We start from the raw sequence: 16,826 nt of genomic DNA, 5'->3' as shown, positions 1-16,826 counted from the left end.
TGCACAGCATGCGGCGGAAAATAATAAATAGATTTATGCGCAATTGTCACATTTAATACATTTACGGAGCGCGCTAGTGAATTCATTATTACACCATATGCTAATGCAGCTGGGTCCACGTATTTATGAGTATGTGTATGTGTGTGAGTGTGTGTGAGTGTGTGTGTGTGTGTGTGTGTGTGTTTCTCTCTCTCTCTCTCTCTCTCTCTCTCTCTCTCTCTCGCTCGCTCGCTCGCTCGCTCGCTTTCTCTCTTTGCGTGCGCATAGGGCTTTGAAGTGCTGTCCCGGAGTCACTGCTGTAGCCTCGTGTATGATAGGGAATGCACTACAGGAGCTCAGAGCCGCGTATTGTTCTCTCTGGAGCCCGACCCACGGTAACAGCTGATCCTCAGTCCCGATGCTGTGGACGGGAGGTCGGCTCTTGAACTTGCACTAAGGCCAAATTTATCGTTGCACCGGAAAGCGAAGCGCGGCTGGAGAATAGGAGGCAGCCTACAGACACAATACTAATGCGACTGCAAACACGAGGTAATGTTGATGTTTGAGAGGCGATCCAAGTGAGTAAACGGACGAGCACTGACGGCGATGAGACGCGTTTCTGGAGCTCGATGGAAGCGAGATTAACACATGGGGTACAGGCGGAATGCTAATGTATGATGGCAGGTTGGACATGCACGGTGTGCGGACTGAAACAGGTTGGTTTCTCCTCGATCAAACTTCAGCCTGATCAGACGTGGGACGATCGGCGCGCATTACGGTGCTGAAGAAGATGAACTGAGTCAGTGTTACGCGCCTGGAGATGACAGCAGGCTGGGAAACTGCGCTCCGTCGTTCACTGGACTTTTACTGGATTTAGAGGGTTATCCTCTTCGCTACATGTGGGTGAAGGTCACCCCCTTTTACTGACCCGGATATCCTTCAGATCTGAGTGTGTGTGTATGTGTTTTCTGATATTAAGAGTCAGTACATGAAGGAAAAGCCTTATTTACAGTCTCTCACCAAGTATCCAAATTGACTTCTGCTATGCTCATGTTTTAATTATTGACATTCTCTATGTAGCCTATTCTTCACCAATGAAAATATGACATTACATTTCTCTGGGAGAAGTCACTTAAATATGATATCCGCTTAGCAGTACAAGAAGCTGTTTGTGCTGATATGAAGGAGAGATTTACTGCCACTGTGTTTGAATTTTCAGCATGTCTGTCTCTGTAATAGTGCAAAACAACAGATGGATGTCCTGTGTAATGGAGCAAAGAAACCTGAGGGCGCAGATCCCCTTTTAGACCCCCAGCCTCCGCCTGCCAAGCTGGCTAGACTGGAGTATAACGGAGCGGGACCCTCTGCCCAGGAGAGAAGCAGGCAGGGGAGCCCCGTGGCCAAAAACCTCGGCCTGGCCCAGAAGCCCACAGCAGTGAGGCCACAGAGCAAGAGCTGGCACACCAAAGGTAGGAAGTTTTTCACCAAAAAGATTTTTTAATTACACTTACTGGAAACATTGTGTTACAAATTGGGTCTTTAGTACAGCGATTATGACGCCTACATGCCATCTGATATGTCTTATTACTGACTTGGGTTCATTTTGGGGGGGATGAAAATGTTTCAAGAATATAGCAGGTTTGGAACTATAACCAATAAGTGCATTAATGAACAACATAACATTTTTTTAATTCCTCTTAGCGTGGGTCGTTTCTCCTCATTTGTGTCCATCACCTCAGGGAGTCTGCTGCCTGTGTTCTGCGTGGTGGAGCACAAGGAGATCGCTCCGGAAAGAGAGAGGAGAGAAGAACACGCTGAGTTTGTGTTGGTCAAAAGAGACCTGCTGTTTAACCAGCTGATAGAGATGGCCCTGCTGACGCTCGGTTACTCGCACAGCTCCGCCGCACAGGCCAAAGGTAAAATACATAAACTTGTAAAAATAAAAAAAGAGGTAAGGACACCAGTGTGTCTTTTTCAGTCTATTCACTTCAGTGTTTACATGTTCAGGTCTGATCCAGGTGGGCAGGTGGAACCCTGTGCCTCTGTCCTGCGTAACAGATGCTCCTGATGCCACAGTGGCGGATATGCTGCAGGATGTTCACCATATTATCACCCTTAAAATCCAGCTGCACAGGTGAGACCCTCTCTATATTTACAACTTCGTTCAGGTTTTCAAGCCATCCACCATCCCTCATTGAGGAAATAAACTTACCAAGTGGCACAGACCAAATCAAACCTCTAAACTGTAAATCAAATCTGTTCGGCAGTCTCCTGCAAAGTATGATCAAAATCTTACTTTGTGACAGTTTAAATGCCATCAGATAAAGTTTAATGAGTGATTTTATATGCTTGTTGCAATGAATATTGATGCGTATTTTAATGGAGGGAGACATTAAAAGTTATTTCCTGTAACATGTTTCAATAATAAAGGTTCTTTTCACTTTTTGACAGAGGGGCTTTAGCGATGCCAAATTTGATCCACAATTCTATTTAAGACTGAATAACTTATTTTGTATTACAAGATACAAAATCTGAGTGTTTATACGCAAAAGCAGATATTTTGTTGTCATAGAAATACATAGCTTAACGCAAACAGCTCAATGGAACTCAGATATCTTTAAATGTACGTTTTTGCACCTGTAATGTTTTGCGAAATATAGAGCCAATTCTCTAAAAAACCTTTAATTTTATTTTTCATTAACACCCTCATACTGAAAACTTGTTTGGGATCCTGCCTGCACATCACCAAGTGCATGCTGGGAGATTCATTCATGTCTAGGGACACTTAAGGGATATCTTGTTATTAAAGGCGCCGTCACCATGAAGTTCAGTTTAGCCACCACAATTATCAAACAGAGTACTGTAAAGCCCCTTTCACACATGCGCTGCACTCCTGAGCATTTTCCAACATTGTCTGGGTCAGCTGCAGGATTGTTGACATGTTTGTCGTTGAGTGAAGTTTCGCCGCTGTATACTCTTGGCTGCTCACCTCAATGATCTGTATATTCTTTTAAACTGTTGTGTTTTCATGTAGTGGTGACATAAGACAAAAGCAGTCGCCGGCCTTATCATCCTTCTCCTGCACATGCTATCTAGTGCCCCACCTAAACCAAACGGAGTAATTCGTTGTGTTTGAAAGGCAAGTTCCTGAAGAGGTTAGGGCCTGACTGTCCCAAATTATCTAGAAAAGGTCAAAAGCTCACGTTTGAAAGAGGCGTATGTCTTCTCTGGTCGTAAATGTAACCTTTTTAGCCCTAAATATGTCATCAGGGTCTGGAAAAGTAATCACTGGAAGATGCGATTAAGCATGTGACTTTATGGCACTCTGTAATTTTCCTGAGATTAAGTTGTAGTGGAAGAAGCTGAAAGTAAGGTTGTTGATTGTTATTGAACTTTATTTTTAGAAGATTCCCCGTGTTTCCCTTCATACTGTACGACTTAAGAATGCTGCAATTGAGTGTTTTAAATGTGCTCTTTGTCTAGTTGTCCCAAATTGGAGGACTTGCCCGCAGAGCAGTGGAGTCACTCTACAGTGAGAAATGCTTTGAAGGAACTCCTCAAGGACATGAACCAGAGCACCCTAGCTAAGGAGTGCCCACTGTCCCAGGTACAACACAAAGACACACACACACATACGAACACACAGCATACATCCAAAGACAGAGCATGCATACACAGAGAGAATCAATTCCTGCTAAGGTTCAAAGTGTGCCTTTAATGTCTTTGCCCTTCCATGTCCTGCTGCTGTGTTCTTGTGTGTGTGTGTGTTTGTGTGTGTGTGTGTATGTTTGACGCATGAGGCAGAGTGAGCGTGTGGTCCAATAGTTTGACAGGAAGTCCAGATGCAGCGGGAGATAAGGTGTGGGGGCAGAGTGAGAGCGGGAGACACAGATAACGAGAGATGGCTATCTCTTAAAAAGCCCCACCGCCTAGGGGTGCTGCCTATCTTGATTCTTTTCTCCCTGCCGACCTGTCTGCCTGTCAATGTATCCGTCTGTCCGCCTGTCGGCCTCGCCCGCCGTCTTACTCTCACTTGCTCCATCTGCCTATCGCCATTTTTTTTCTTTTCCTGCCCTCTTGACTGATTCAGCAATATCATCCAAATCTGGTTTTAAGATCTCCTTCCAATCCAGTGTGTTTAATCAAGCAAACAGAGACACAACTGCAGGAATAATATTACATTAATGTTGCAGTATTTGGGGAGGGCCTCTTTGTGAATATTCATAATTATCAACTTAGTCTGTCTCTTTGTTTGCCGAAGGCAGCATAGGACATCTACAGTTTGATAAAGAGAAATTCTCACTATCTCTCCCTAATCTGACACAAAACAATTGTCCCTCCCCCATCTCTCTCTCTCTCTCTCTCTCTCTCTCTCTCTCTCTCCTATCACTCCCATTACCCCCTCTGTTGTTCGCGAGGAGCAGATTAAAATAAATATGAGAAGATGAAAGGTGTAATCAGATGTAAAGATTGCACAGGACGGTCTTTGGGGAGAAGCTGTGCCTGTGTGTTTTTGTGTGCACTTGTGTGTGTGTGTGTGTGTGTGTGTGTGTGTGTGTGTGTGTGTGTGTGTGTGTGTGTGAGTGAGACAGACAGAGCAGCATAGTCTCTGATGACCTCGTGTGTGTGTGTGTGTGTTTTCTATTTTATTACACACACATGCATGCACAAACACAAATGTGCCTCCACATGTTGTAAACACACACACACACACACACACACACACACACACACACACACACACACACACACACACACAGAGCTCTCACACACGGACACACTCATCTGTCTTTATTATCTTATTTACCTGGGGGTCTTTTTAATAACACAGATCTAAGTTCATTAATATCAGATGTGTGAACAGCTGAGCCACCCCAGCCGCCCATAGCAGAAGCTGGGAAAACGTAATGAATTTCTATTGTCTTTCCTCCCTCTGTTTCAGAGTATGATATCATCTATTGTAAATAGTACTTACTATGCAAACGTCTCAGCTGCCAAGTGTCACGAGTTCGGTCGATGGTACAAGCACTTCAGGAGGACCAAAAGCTTCAAGGGTGAGGGGTTTCTAACAAGCCTGCAACCACTGAGTGTGCCTGATAGCTGTTATAGCATTCACTATTAGTAAGTCTTATACTACCTATCTTGTTGGAAAAAATATTTAATTCTTACAGTAAAATTATAAAACGTTCCTACAGAAGCCATTTTCCTCTGACATCAAGCTCAGGGTCGAAAGCTAGAATGCTTTCATTGAAAAAATATTTTGCTGTATTCAGTCTGGCATCTGGTTCATCGCTTCCCAATCCATCAGCCACAGAAAAGACAACGGGCCATAAAGACACTGGAAGATATTTGGGCAAGATTCAAGCTACAACTATATATTTGCTGACTCATTAGTTAACGGAATGCAACGACTGGCATAGAAACACTTCCTATTCATGAGCAGTGATAGAAAAGTCGTACATTTCTTGCTAATGATTATGAGTTGGCTTTGGTGAACTCTAATGTGAACAATACTAAATGTTGCTTAGTGCTGTGCTCATGATGGATTAAACAATGAATTAATGAATTTTAGCGGAATAAATTCCAACTTCAGTACTATGATAAAAAAAAAAAAACGACAGTAAACTGTTTAAGGCATAATGCTGTCTGGTTTAAGTACCGGTATACATTTTTGTCACTTTTTCTAGAGTAAAAATATTTCATACTCCAGTTGGTGTTTTGATACTCATATGAATGTTTTCTCTTTTCTGCACCAGATATTGACAACTTCTCTGAACAGTCCACGCACGTCACCCTGACCCAGCAACCAATCACAAGTAGCCCAGCCGAGCAGAGCTCCACCCTTCTTTTCTCTCGTGGAGAAGTAGCCAACATATGTGGCCGTTCCCCCCTTGGCCTGCGCCCTCACAGCTTAGTGACCCAACCGCTCAGCTCTCAAATGGTCAACCAGCAGCTAGTGATGGCCCAGTTTCTCAACCAGCAGTACGCTGTTAGCCGCATGCTAGCCGGGCAGGGTCACCCATCGCCCCCACAGCAGTATCTCAATCATCCGCCTGTAGGGAGGGCACCTCCTAAGGTCTTCTCCCATCCACCTGAATCTCAAGCCCCGCAACAGGCACACTGTGGCCCCGGAGGAGGGCCTGCACCCGGACCACAAATCCATACATCAGCCGGGTCCTCCGTGGGGCTAACAGACGTGACAAGTGACATCTACCACTGTGTGAGGGAGGAGCTGAAGAGAGCGGGCATCTCTCAAGCCATCTTTGCTCGAGTTGCATTTAACAGGACCCAGGTATGGAACACAAAGAGGTGGGAAATGTTTGCTAGCAATTATCTGTTGGAAGTGTTTTCTGGTGCTTTGGTTGTTCGTAAATGTGTCCTGTGATTGTGTGTATTTCATGGTTGGCACATTGGCATGGCCTTTGCCGCAGTGCCCCCTCCCCCCCATGCATGTGTGTATGTTTGTGTGTGTGTGTGTGTGTGTGTGTGTGTGTGTTTGTGCCAGCTCTCTGCAGCACAAAGCTGTTGCCAACACTGAAGCAGCTGCTAGGCCAACTAATCACAACCCCTTGGAGAAATGTTGTCTCCCTCTCCACCTTTTTCTCTATCTTACTGTCCCTCCAGCTCACTACTGTTCACCCTGACAACCCTTTTTAGACTTTTAATCTCCTGCTCTGATCTTTCTTTTTGTATTATTCCCCTTATTTAGTATCCATATCTACCTGACTGAACTGCCACTTTATCTGTGTCCATCATCTTGCATTCACCACGCCACCCACAGAAATGGGGCTCAGAAGACAGGCCATTGTTATTATTATTATTACCGCCATTATCATTTTCATCACAATAAGCAGAGGTAGTTATTATCCATCCCTGTGTTCCCCCCGTTGCCAAGTCCAAGGTGCCTCAGTGCCAGCCGTACAAATCGGGCATGATGCCAACCTGCCACATAGACTTGATAGAAGCATTTATCATTTAGCGATTCATGTAAAGCCTCCTTCAAGTTGAAAGGGGGAGTTAGCGAGTATCTAAAGATGATCCATGATTTGAATAAGAAGGCTGTTTCCCCCTTTTTCCTCTTCCAGCGTAAAATCTGATTTCTTTTTAGGATTGAATCCCTACAATCTGCATGAGATGTTTGAAGACTTTTCTCAAATAAAGCTCCAATAATGCGAGCTTGACAGACGAGAAGAGCGCTCAGAAGTGACTGAGAACTGGCTCTGTATCTTGTAAAGCCTGGCAACACTAAACCACAAGTTAACTGTTAGAACGAGAGCGATGAAGCAGCTATTGTTCAATTCTTCAGACGTATAGGAAACTTTAAATATACCACCTTTATGTGAAAAGCATTTCATTATTGACTAAGAATTTACTAGTGTTTTTACCAAAAAAAAATACCAGGGCTTGTTGTCTGAGATCCTGCGGAAGGAGGAAGATCCTAAGCACGCCTCTCAGTCTCTTCTGGTAAACCTGCGAGCCATGTACAGCTTTCTGCAGCTGCCTGAAGCCGAGAGGGAGCGGATCTACCAGGAGGAGAAAGACAGGAGCCTGACTGGATTCACCCCCAGCTGCAACAACACGCCACCAAGACCTACACAGGTCAGCCTGCAAGTAATCAGAGAGGGAGAGAGAGAGGGACAAGAAGAGAGAAATGGCTGCTTTAGAATGATTTGTATTATTTATTTTGCTTAATTTAATTGAAATATTGAATAGGGGTAACTATTATTAAGCTTAGGATAATAAAATCACTGATGTATGCCTAAACTAAATCTAAAGTATCAGATTGCATATGCTTGGTTGTAAGAGACCGTCCTTAAAGGGCCAGAATACATGGACGACACAGGCTTACTAAGTTAAAGACTGAAAAAAGAAACACAAATCCTCAAATGATCACGTTTGAAGCTCACAGACGTTCAACCAGGAGGCATTTGTGGTTTGGAGTGAATCTTTCAAAACATGTACCAACACATTGCCAGGAAGTTTGCTACAGTCATTTACGATCCTTTAGCACCCAAAGGCATCATCACTTCAAAATTCAAATTTGACCAAATAACTACAAAGTGAGTAACATTCCCAACAGCCTCAGGTTTACTTGTTAGCTAAAGTTACTACACTAGCATGCTTTACTATGATGCTAGGTTTTGGCTAATATTTTACATGTTAGACAACAGTACGTAAGCTTGGTAGCATCCTGAAGCTAGCATTTAGTGCACTGTTGACCTCTGTCCACATAGTGGCAAGTCTGGTCTCGTTCCTGATTTTGTCCTGTCCATGTGGAAGTAGTATTAAATGGAAAATCTCATCCTGTCAGATGCATCTCAACAATCATTTTTGCTGTGGAAATTTTTTTAAATGGCTGTTTCAGCAGCATGCTTTTCTTTTCTTTTCCTGCTAACAAACAGCAGCCCATAGCATGGGGGATAGGCATTAAACATTTTAATATAGAAGTAATCAATCTTGTCTCTGGTGGTTTAGTTTGCTATTATTGTTCATAAAGACACATCAATAGTAATTTTGGTTGGTTTCATTACCAGCTACAAAACTCTTCACAGGAGCTTTCAGCAAATCAACAAATGGAACGATTGGGATTGATAACCTACTAGCCAATATTTGAGACATACATGTAGATGAATTTTTCTCTTCACTTCTATCCTTTATTTACACCACAGAGCAGGACCGATTATATATAAAATACTTGCACAGCTTCCTCAAGCCATGTGTTTATTACATCCTCCCCCGTAGCTTAGTTTTCATCATCTTTTTCATCTACAGTTCTTTCCCCCCATTTACTCCCAATCTGGTACGGCCAGCTCCTCATGCACCGCACTGCTGACTCCCCTCTGTCGGCCTGGAGAGGGAGCAGACTGCCACATGTTTCCTCTAATATCCTACATCAGGTTGCCAGCTGCTTCCCCAGCCAGGGAGGAAGTAACATGTGCATTGGTTCATGCCGTCTCCAAGAAATAACACCTAAGTAAGGATGTTAAGCTTTAGCTCATAAAGGACACAATCCCTCACTGGCTTTCCCTTTAGTCGTTCTTAAAAGAGAGCTTCTTTTAATGTGGGTTTGATTGATGAGGCACCTCGTCTTTGCTCTGCTTGGATGTCATTTCACTTGGTTGCAAATTCCAAATACTTAGATGCTAACTCTGGCTAGCATTCAAATCCAATTCTCTTGTTTTTCTGTGTTATTGTTCGGCTGTTTTCAGGCGAGACTGTCCCCAGTTGCAGGAGACAGAAGTATAAGGACAGACAGTTGTGTTCTCAACGTGAGCGCTTCTATCTACGAGGAGATTCAGCACGAGATGAAGAGAGCCAAAGTGTCTCAGGCTCTGTTCGCAAAGGTGGCTGCCTCCAAGAGTCAGGTACTTGCTTGCTTGCTGGTGTGAATCGGATGAAGATGCTCTATCCTAAACATGCACATATTGCACCCAATCCTTTCTACTGCTTAAAAATTCAAATTTTGGTTCCATGATGAATACATCTCCATAGTGTGTTTGTGTGCGCTTGTGTATGTGTGTGTGTGTGTGTGTGTGTTTGTCTGTGTGTGGAGGAAAGCCCAGATAATCAACCAGCAGCTGTACTCTGCAGAGGACTATCATCAGTGCATCAGACTGCTATTGTGTCCTAAATTATCGCTTTAATAGTCACCATACAAAAACACACGCACACTCACACATACACACCACTTATTTGTGCACATAGACATTCTGTACAAGTAAATGCATTCATGCAATAGCCTACAAACACACACAGATGCACTAATACACACATGATTTGAGTGTTTATTGTTCCCATTTTTATGGCGGCCCCATAAGCTTGTTATTGCCTTTTGTTTTGAGGATAATTTCCCTTCATGGAATGGGGGGATTTTAGCTGTCTCATTTTCTCTTCCTCTCGTGCATGTCTCCAATTTTCACCCTTTTTCTTTCTTTCTCTTATGGTTTATTTCTTTCTTTCTCTCTCTATGTCTTTCTTTCTTTCTTTGTTTCTGTCTTGCTTTTTTTCCCTCCAACCATGAAGATGTTTGGAGGTCATTCAGCGGTCATGCCAGTACAGACAGGTGGTCCAAACCCCCTGAGGGATGTTTCTATCTCTTCTTCACTGGCCTCTCTTTAACCTTCATTTTTCCTGAAGTTCTCTCTCTCACTCACTCACTCACTCTCTCTCTCTCTCTCTCTCTCTCTCTTTCCTCATATTACCCGGCTGTTTGGCAAGCAGAACCGTGCTGGATCCCTCTGTTCTATCTGCACTGTGCATCTGGATGGCATTGTGTGTTAGACTTGGGTTATAGCCAGGTGTGCTTATGCGAATCTGTGTGTGTGTGTGTGTGTGTGTGTGTGTGTGTGTGTGTGTGTGTGTGTGTGTGTGTGTGTGTGTGTGTGTGTGTGTGTGTGTGTGTGTGTGTGTGTGTGTGTGTGCATCAGCCTGCGTGCAAACGTAATCATGCTCCAGTTCATGAATCAGAAACTAGCTCGGCTTTACATTTGTCAGTCTGCCACTTGCAAGTTTCTTCCCTCCTGATGCAGGGCGTAATTCAAGCTAATTAGAAAATCTCTCCATCATCTTTGGCCTTTTCGATTAGAGGATGCTCAAAACTGTTATTTTATGGTTGTACATGAAGAGCAAACTAGAAGAAAAGAAAGAGACTTAGGAAAAAAACAGATTTAAAACAAGAGGCCATGTTGGATAGAAGAAGATAGTTGGAAATGAATAGTGAATTCAGAGTGACAACTATAACAGGAGAGTGGGCGTATGTGGCTGACATCTTTCAAAACTTATATTGATTCACAAAGTTGGCATGGCAATTTTGATGTCCCACATCCATGTGAGCCTTATGCCGGAGGTTCACACTGAGGAATTATTAGATGTTTAAGAAGAATGCAGCATACATTTTCTGACTTTGTTGAACATACTGCAATTTTTTTACATTTTCCTTCAGTCCCATCCTTAATGCCAGACAGTTTCTTTTGTTTGTGCATGCTGCTTTAAGAGATATTGCATAATGAGTAGAGATAAGCTTAGCTTCGATATAGAAGTATGCGCGGTCTATTGAGACTACATATTCCACAAAATTCCTTCTTTAATATTCAACATTATTTATTTATATTTATTCCTGTGAACATGCTTCCACAGCCAAGAAAAATAGATAAACATGTCATTGTTTCCATAGACATCAAGAAGCTTGAGTTAGCTTAGCTTAGCGCTCAAATAACACCAAACTGCATGCAGGGGTATGAGAATAAAAAATGAATTCTTCCTAACTGACTCTTATCTCAGGAGAAATACACAAGTGTATAGATCCTCTGAGGTACAGCAAGATGAGCTTGTTGATCTAGAAAAATTAAATAATGAATGAACTAATTAACAGAATATTGACTTGATTAGCATAGCTTATGGTTAGTTTATTAGATATAGGCAATTAAGCAGGACATTAGGCAGCCGAACGGCATTGTTGATATGTTGAAACATTATAATTGATCACATACAGTAGGAATCACATTTCTCTATGCCTTTTCTTGCAGAGTTGTTAGAAAAGTGAATCTGTATATGTTTAAACAACACTACAGATGGCTAAAATCAATTTATTAAAAAAGAAATCTAAGCTTCTGACGCTAAATGTTTAACATTAAAGTAAAGTGTTACCGTTCCTCTTGCAGGGCTGGCTGTGTGAGCTGCTGCGTTGGAAGGAGGATCCCAGCCCAGAGAACCGGACCCTGTGGGAGAACCTGTGCATGATCCGCCGCTTCCTCAGCCTGCCGCAGACAGAACGAGACGCCATCTACGAGCAGGAGAGCAGCAACACAACTGCACAGCAGCACTGCAGTGACAGACTTGCACTGCTCAGCAACGACAACGCACTGGTGAGACAATAGGAAACAAGATCAACACAATATGATGACATGCAATCATGCAAGTCCCACGCCATAGCAGCATCACTTTAGAATACATTGACAAAGAATGAGAAGAGGCATGTTTGCAAAGCACACTATATAAGACACTTGATATTTAAAGTTATAGAACCAGATTCAATGCCATTGTAACTTTCAAGGGCATGCACTGGAAAAAAAATACAACTGGCAGCCAAATGCAAAAATAGGACATGATAATAATTATAAGCAATAGACTTTAAGGTTCCAAAGTGATATGTATTTCACTTCAATAGCTTGAGCATGGAGGAGTAATGGCTAAATTATTGCACACTTACAGATAACATGTCTAAAACTAGTTCTGCATCCCTTTGTTTGGGAAAGTTAAGCATCAAATATGAAAAGTCAAAAACAAGACATAAGAACTATATGTTCTGATATTGGCTCTGATCAGTTCTGTAGTCAGTAAGAGTGAATCTATCCGTGTATGTTCAGAAATTCATCGTTTCAAAGTGAGCTCAAACACAGGAAGAAACTGCCTTAAATGTGGGCCCTGACATCATTTTCAGCTCCTATGAGAAATAATCAAGCATTACTAATCTATGCAAAAACGTAGCTTTTTCATTTTAATTTGTAATTAGAAATAGAAAATGTGATGCCAGTTCTCTTTAAAATATATTTTAATGAGTCTTTAAAAACACAAAGCACATATTATTAAGCAGTAAAGTTAATTGTAGACCCGTTTCTTTTGAAAGGATTTAGTTTTCATCAATACAATTATTTGCAAGTAAAATTAAATGTTCCTTTTTTTGTAGGACAGTTTAGTAAAAAAGTAGTCTAAAAACTGTCTAGACTGACAACACTTTTAGTAATTTAAATCAGTAAGACTTTTTTTTCCTATATATTATTTCTAATTACTGTCTCTCCCTCCTCAGTACCAACGCAACTCTCCTCTACCACCTCAACACCACCTTCAACCCCATCAGCCCCTGCAGCCGGAGGCAGCCCCTTACCTGTCTCCACAGCAACCATGTGCCGCATCACCGGCCGAGTCCGAGGCTGGGGGAAACTGGGGGCACATGAGAGTGCGTCATCAGGGCAGGAGCTGTAGTAATAGTGAGAGAGGGAACAGTAAGGAGTGCATTGAGGAGGGACGAGGAGATAAGAGCACGGTCGGAGGGGACTGGAGTTGTACAGGAAGGTTTAGGGAAAAAGGAACTGAAGGCAAAGAGCTGGTGAAGGAAGGAAACGAAGGTGAGGTAGGAATAAGTGAGATAAATGGAAACGGAAAAGGGGATGGGGTTGAGGAGAAATTTACCATAAAGTGGTCCAGATCGAAGGATGAGGACCAAGATGGGGCCAGGGTGTGTTTAGAGTCAGATAATTCAGTTCAAGGAGGAGATGAGGTCCAGGGGGAGGGGCTAAGAGTGTCCCAAGAGGCGCTAGGAATCCTGCAGAGCTTCATCCAGGATGTGGGCCTCAACCCAGACGAGGAGGCGGTCCACACCTTATCAGCTCAGCTGGGTCTGCCCAAACACACAATCCGAAGGTTCTTCAACAGCCAGGACCAGGAGCAGCATCAACACAGCAGCCTGAGCCCTAAACACAGTGAAGGCAAGCAGGAAAGCCTCGCACAGACTGCTGAACGAACAGAGGAGCAGGAGCAGGAAAGGGATGGAGAGACTGAAAGAGAAGAAAAGGAGGAGACACAAACATGCAGAAGTGAATTAACTATTTCAAAAGAATCAGATGCTGGGACTCAAACTATTCCATCCGTCAAGGCGGAGCAAGAGAGCAACATCTAAAGACTAAAAAGTTGACCTACTGTAAATATTGTACAAAGACAGTTCAACTACAGTATACTTAAAAAAAAGCTGTCTTTTGATTGGAGGATTCCTTCTGTAATTGAGAGACAGAAAACAACTGTGCAGATAACTTTATAAAACATTGTTCCTGTGTAGATTCATGTCTGGATGAATGGGACCCAGTAAAAAAAGCTGCAGATTACATATCACTACTGAAATCTTACAATCATAGCTGGCTGATTGATGAAGTTTGAGATTAATGCCAGTAATGCCTTGTGGAAAGTGGCACCTCCTGTTTTTTATGATCAATATCGCCTTTGTTTTTGTTTTTTTATGGGGGGGGGGGGGTGAGATTTGGTCAAAGGCCTTGTTCTTCAAGTTTGTTTGTCACAGCTTATGAGAAGATCACGCCTTTCTGATTCGATTTGAAATTGGATGACATTTTTGCAGCTAATAAAAAGCATTTCAAAATCACCCTTTTAGTAAATGATACGACATCCTCTTCAATATGTCACCGCATTTCTTGATTACTCAATAGATGAATTACTGGATGTGTTACCACACTTCTACACACGTATTACAAGCATCTCCCCTGCAAATCAGTCCAGTTCTGCTCCTATTTCTCCCCTTTATTCACATTGTCAATATTTGTTATGCACCTGAATTAAGTATTTCTATTGATGCATGAATTTCTAATTCTCCCACCCAACAGTAGGTATGTTCTTTGAGGTTGAGTGTTACGTTGAAACATGTTGTGGTCTTCCTTTTGTGATGATTAATCATCCAAACAAACTGTAGCAGAGACAGAAACATCAATAATTTGAGTGTTATAAAATGTCTAAAAAGTGAACTCAGTTGTTCCCCTTTTATGTTTCACATGGAGTGCACAATGTTTAATGTTTCTTCCTGAAAGACAAATCGTGGACTAGAATATAAGACTGAAGCTGTGCAGTGTGCACATGAAATGTGTAAATTAAAAGAATGCACTTTTATTCACAAAGAAAGTCTTTCTTTATTGTATTCATGTTCATTTCTTTACATGGTCTCAATTGTCAAGTCTGTGTGAGATAAAAAAAAAAAGTGTCTGTCTTGATAACTAAGAAGACTAGACTGATCATTTTAAACTGCAGTTAATATTACATGTTGTTTTAGTTTGGCAGAAATTAAACAGATCAACATTTCATTCATGTAGAAAGTGGAAACTTTTCTCGGCAGTGAAAACAGCAACTTGTGATGAATGAGGAAAGTCAGGTTTATAACCTCGTGATAGGACACTGTGGGAACATACAGAGGTGGAGATAGCCGGGAGGGGATTGTGTTTATCTTTAGTTTAGTTTGTTTTTCCCTAAGAAGCTTAATTTCTGCATGGAGATTTTACTCTTTTATAACATGTTAGCAAATATATTTGGATTGTATTTAAGAAGTCTTTGAGATCATGCTAGGAAGTAGATTCCCTCTGCTGTTGATACCAGTATCAGAATGACACTGCCGGCAAATAGGTTATCGCTAAGTATGCCAGTCAAAGCAACAGTCTGAGCCCACAGATTATCGACCGCCCCCTCACCCCCCACAAATTGACCTACTTATTCCTTGTCCACAACATAAGCCTACATTAACAATACTAGAAACTATGACCATTAGCGGCTACTGTTGCAAAGTGGTAAAGACGAGCTAGCATTAAGTGTCAAGGTCAGCAAAGTGTGAGCAACCCGTTTTTTAAAGATGAATATTTTCAGTGAAAAGCTTGAAGTGAAAGTGTTTCATGTTTTAATTGTCAGGGAATAAATGTTTTTAAGCAGACTAAAGGGAAGGAGGGCTACTAGCTAAGCTGCTGCTAACATTGGCTCTGCTAGCTACTAGATGCTAAGCTTGATTTCACATTAGCATAGTGTATCAAGCCAGGCTGTAAAACAATAGCAGCAGGCTTATCACAATTTTGCAGGGCTCTGGGTATAAACTTTAAAACATCAATGTTGGAAAGAAACAAAGCTACTTCATCAACCTGCATGATTAAAGACAAGTAGAGCCATGCATTTAAAGAACCATTACAGATTTAATAAATCTTTTCACTGTTCCTACAGATGTTTCTGAGTTAATACTGATGAGTTCTTATTATTTTACTGTGGTCATGTTGGTGAATCACTTTCATTGTTTCCAGCCATCAGACAGTATTCCTCTGTGCTGATAAGCAGGCCGTCCAGTACCAGTGGATCTGTGTCTCTTCACAATCACATGCCCCTCTGTGCGTCCACTGTTTCCTATCATCTGTCTCTTTTTATTCCGCTTTTATTTCATCTGTCTCATTTCTTTCTTTCTTTTTCTTTTTTCTGCAGCTCAATCTCACTCATCTCTCCTCGGGACTTTTTTAAAAATTTCTGCTTCCTCTCTACAGACAGTGCAACACTCATGGCCCATTTGGTAAGAATAGCTTTATAGAGTAATTCAATAAAGCTATGCTCTTTTCTGACATCCGTTTCCATGGTGATACCTTAGTCAGGGCCAACAAGAGGCCATGAAAGCCTCATCATCAGTAATATTAGCCATAATAATGATGATAATGGCGCTCCTGAAATGCCATGTCTCTGATGATGATGATGGTAATGTTGATGATGGTCATTAAGAATGCTTTGTGTAAACCCCCACTACTGCACAAAAATACACACAGACACACAAACCACTGCACACATTTGGATCATTAATGCTATTAAATGTCACTACCTGTAAATGCTCTCTGTTTTATTTATTTATTAACTTATTATCATTACCATCTGGCTGCTTCGGTTTATTTTTTTCTGGATATTGTTTTGTCTGTGGGCAGCACTTTGTAAAAAAAGGTGTTTGATAAAAGCCCTCTCAAGATAAACTTGACTTTTCTGACCTCAGAAATTGCTGCAATTAAGTCTCCATAAAATGGTGTTAATTAACCCTCGTGTTGCAGAGCCCATTTGGTGTTCTGGTTTATTCCTGATGTGTTTTATATCTCCTCAGTGAGGTGATTTGCAACAACTTTATGCTCTTACCAAAGCAGCATTCTTTATTTACTTCTTTCTAGTTTATATGTATTCCTAACACAATCTTTTTTTTTTTTATTCGAAACTGAAATATGTTGCTCCTTATTCGATGCAAATAATGACCTTGAGTGCTGCAGATTGTGTGAAGACAAATTTGCAAT

At 41.8% G+C, this 16,826-nt stretch overlaps 1 protein-coding gene across 5 annotated transcripts; it reads left to right on the top strand.

The window, feature by feature from the left end:
• The first annotated feature begins 252 nt into the window (after positions 1–252).
• Positions 253–14,837, top strand: satb1a (SATB homeobox 1a). Of its 5 annotated transcripts, none has more exons than XM_065948326.1 (11): positions 253–878; positions 1,219–1,448; positions 1,719–1,895; positions 1,987–2,113; positions 3,463–3,586; positions 4,922–5,033; positions 5,736–6,271; positions 7,381–7,578; positions 9,189–9,344; positions 11,640–11,843; positions 12,785–14,837. In XM_065948326.1, the coding sequence occupies exons 2-11, from the start codon at positions 1,232–1,234 to the stop codon at positions 13,652–13,654; spliced, it is 2,721 nt and encodes a 906-aa protein (XP_065804398.1). In that variant the 5' UTR covers positions 253–878; positions 1,219–1,231; the 3' UTR covers positions 13,655–14,837. The 5 variants fall into 5 exon arrangements, with proteins under 5 accessions (XP_065804398.1, XP_065804396.1, XP_020503705.2 ...); XM_065948324.1 differs by having other exon boundaries at positions 253–930; XM_020648049.3 differs by having other exon boundaries at positions 253–936.
• Positions 14,838–16,826: the final 1,989 nt, after the last annotated feature.

The sequence above is a fragment of the Labrus bergylta genome, chromosome 19, assembly GCF_963930695.1.
Source record: "Labrus bergylta chromosome 19, fLabBer1.1, whole genome shotgun sequence".
Classification (NCBI taxonomy): domain Eukaryota; kingdom Metazoa; phylum Chordata; class Actinopteri; order Labriformes; family Labridae; genus Labrus; species Labrus bergylta.
The sequence above is the reverse complement of the archived record's forward strand: the minus strand, read 5'-3'. Positions and strand labels throughout refer to the sequence as shown.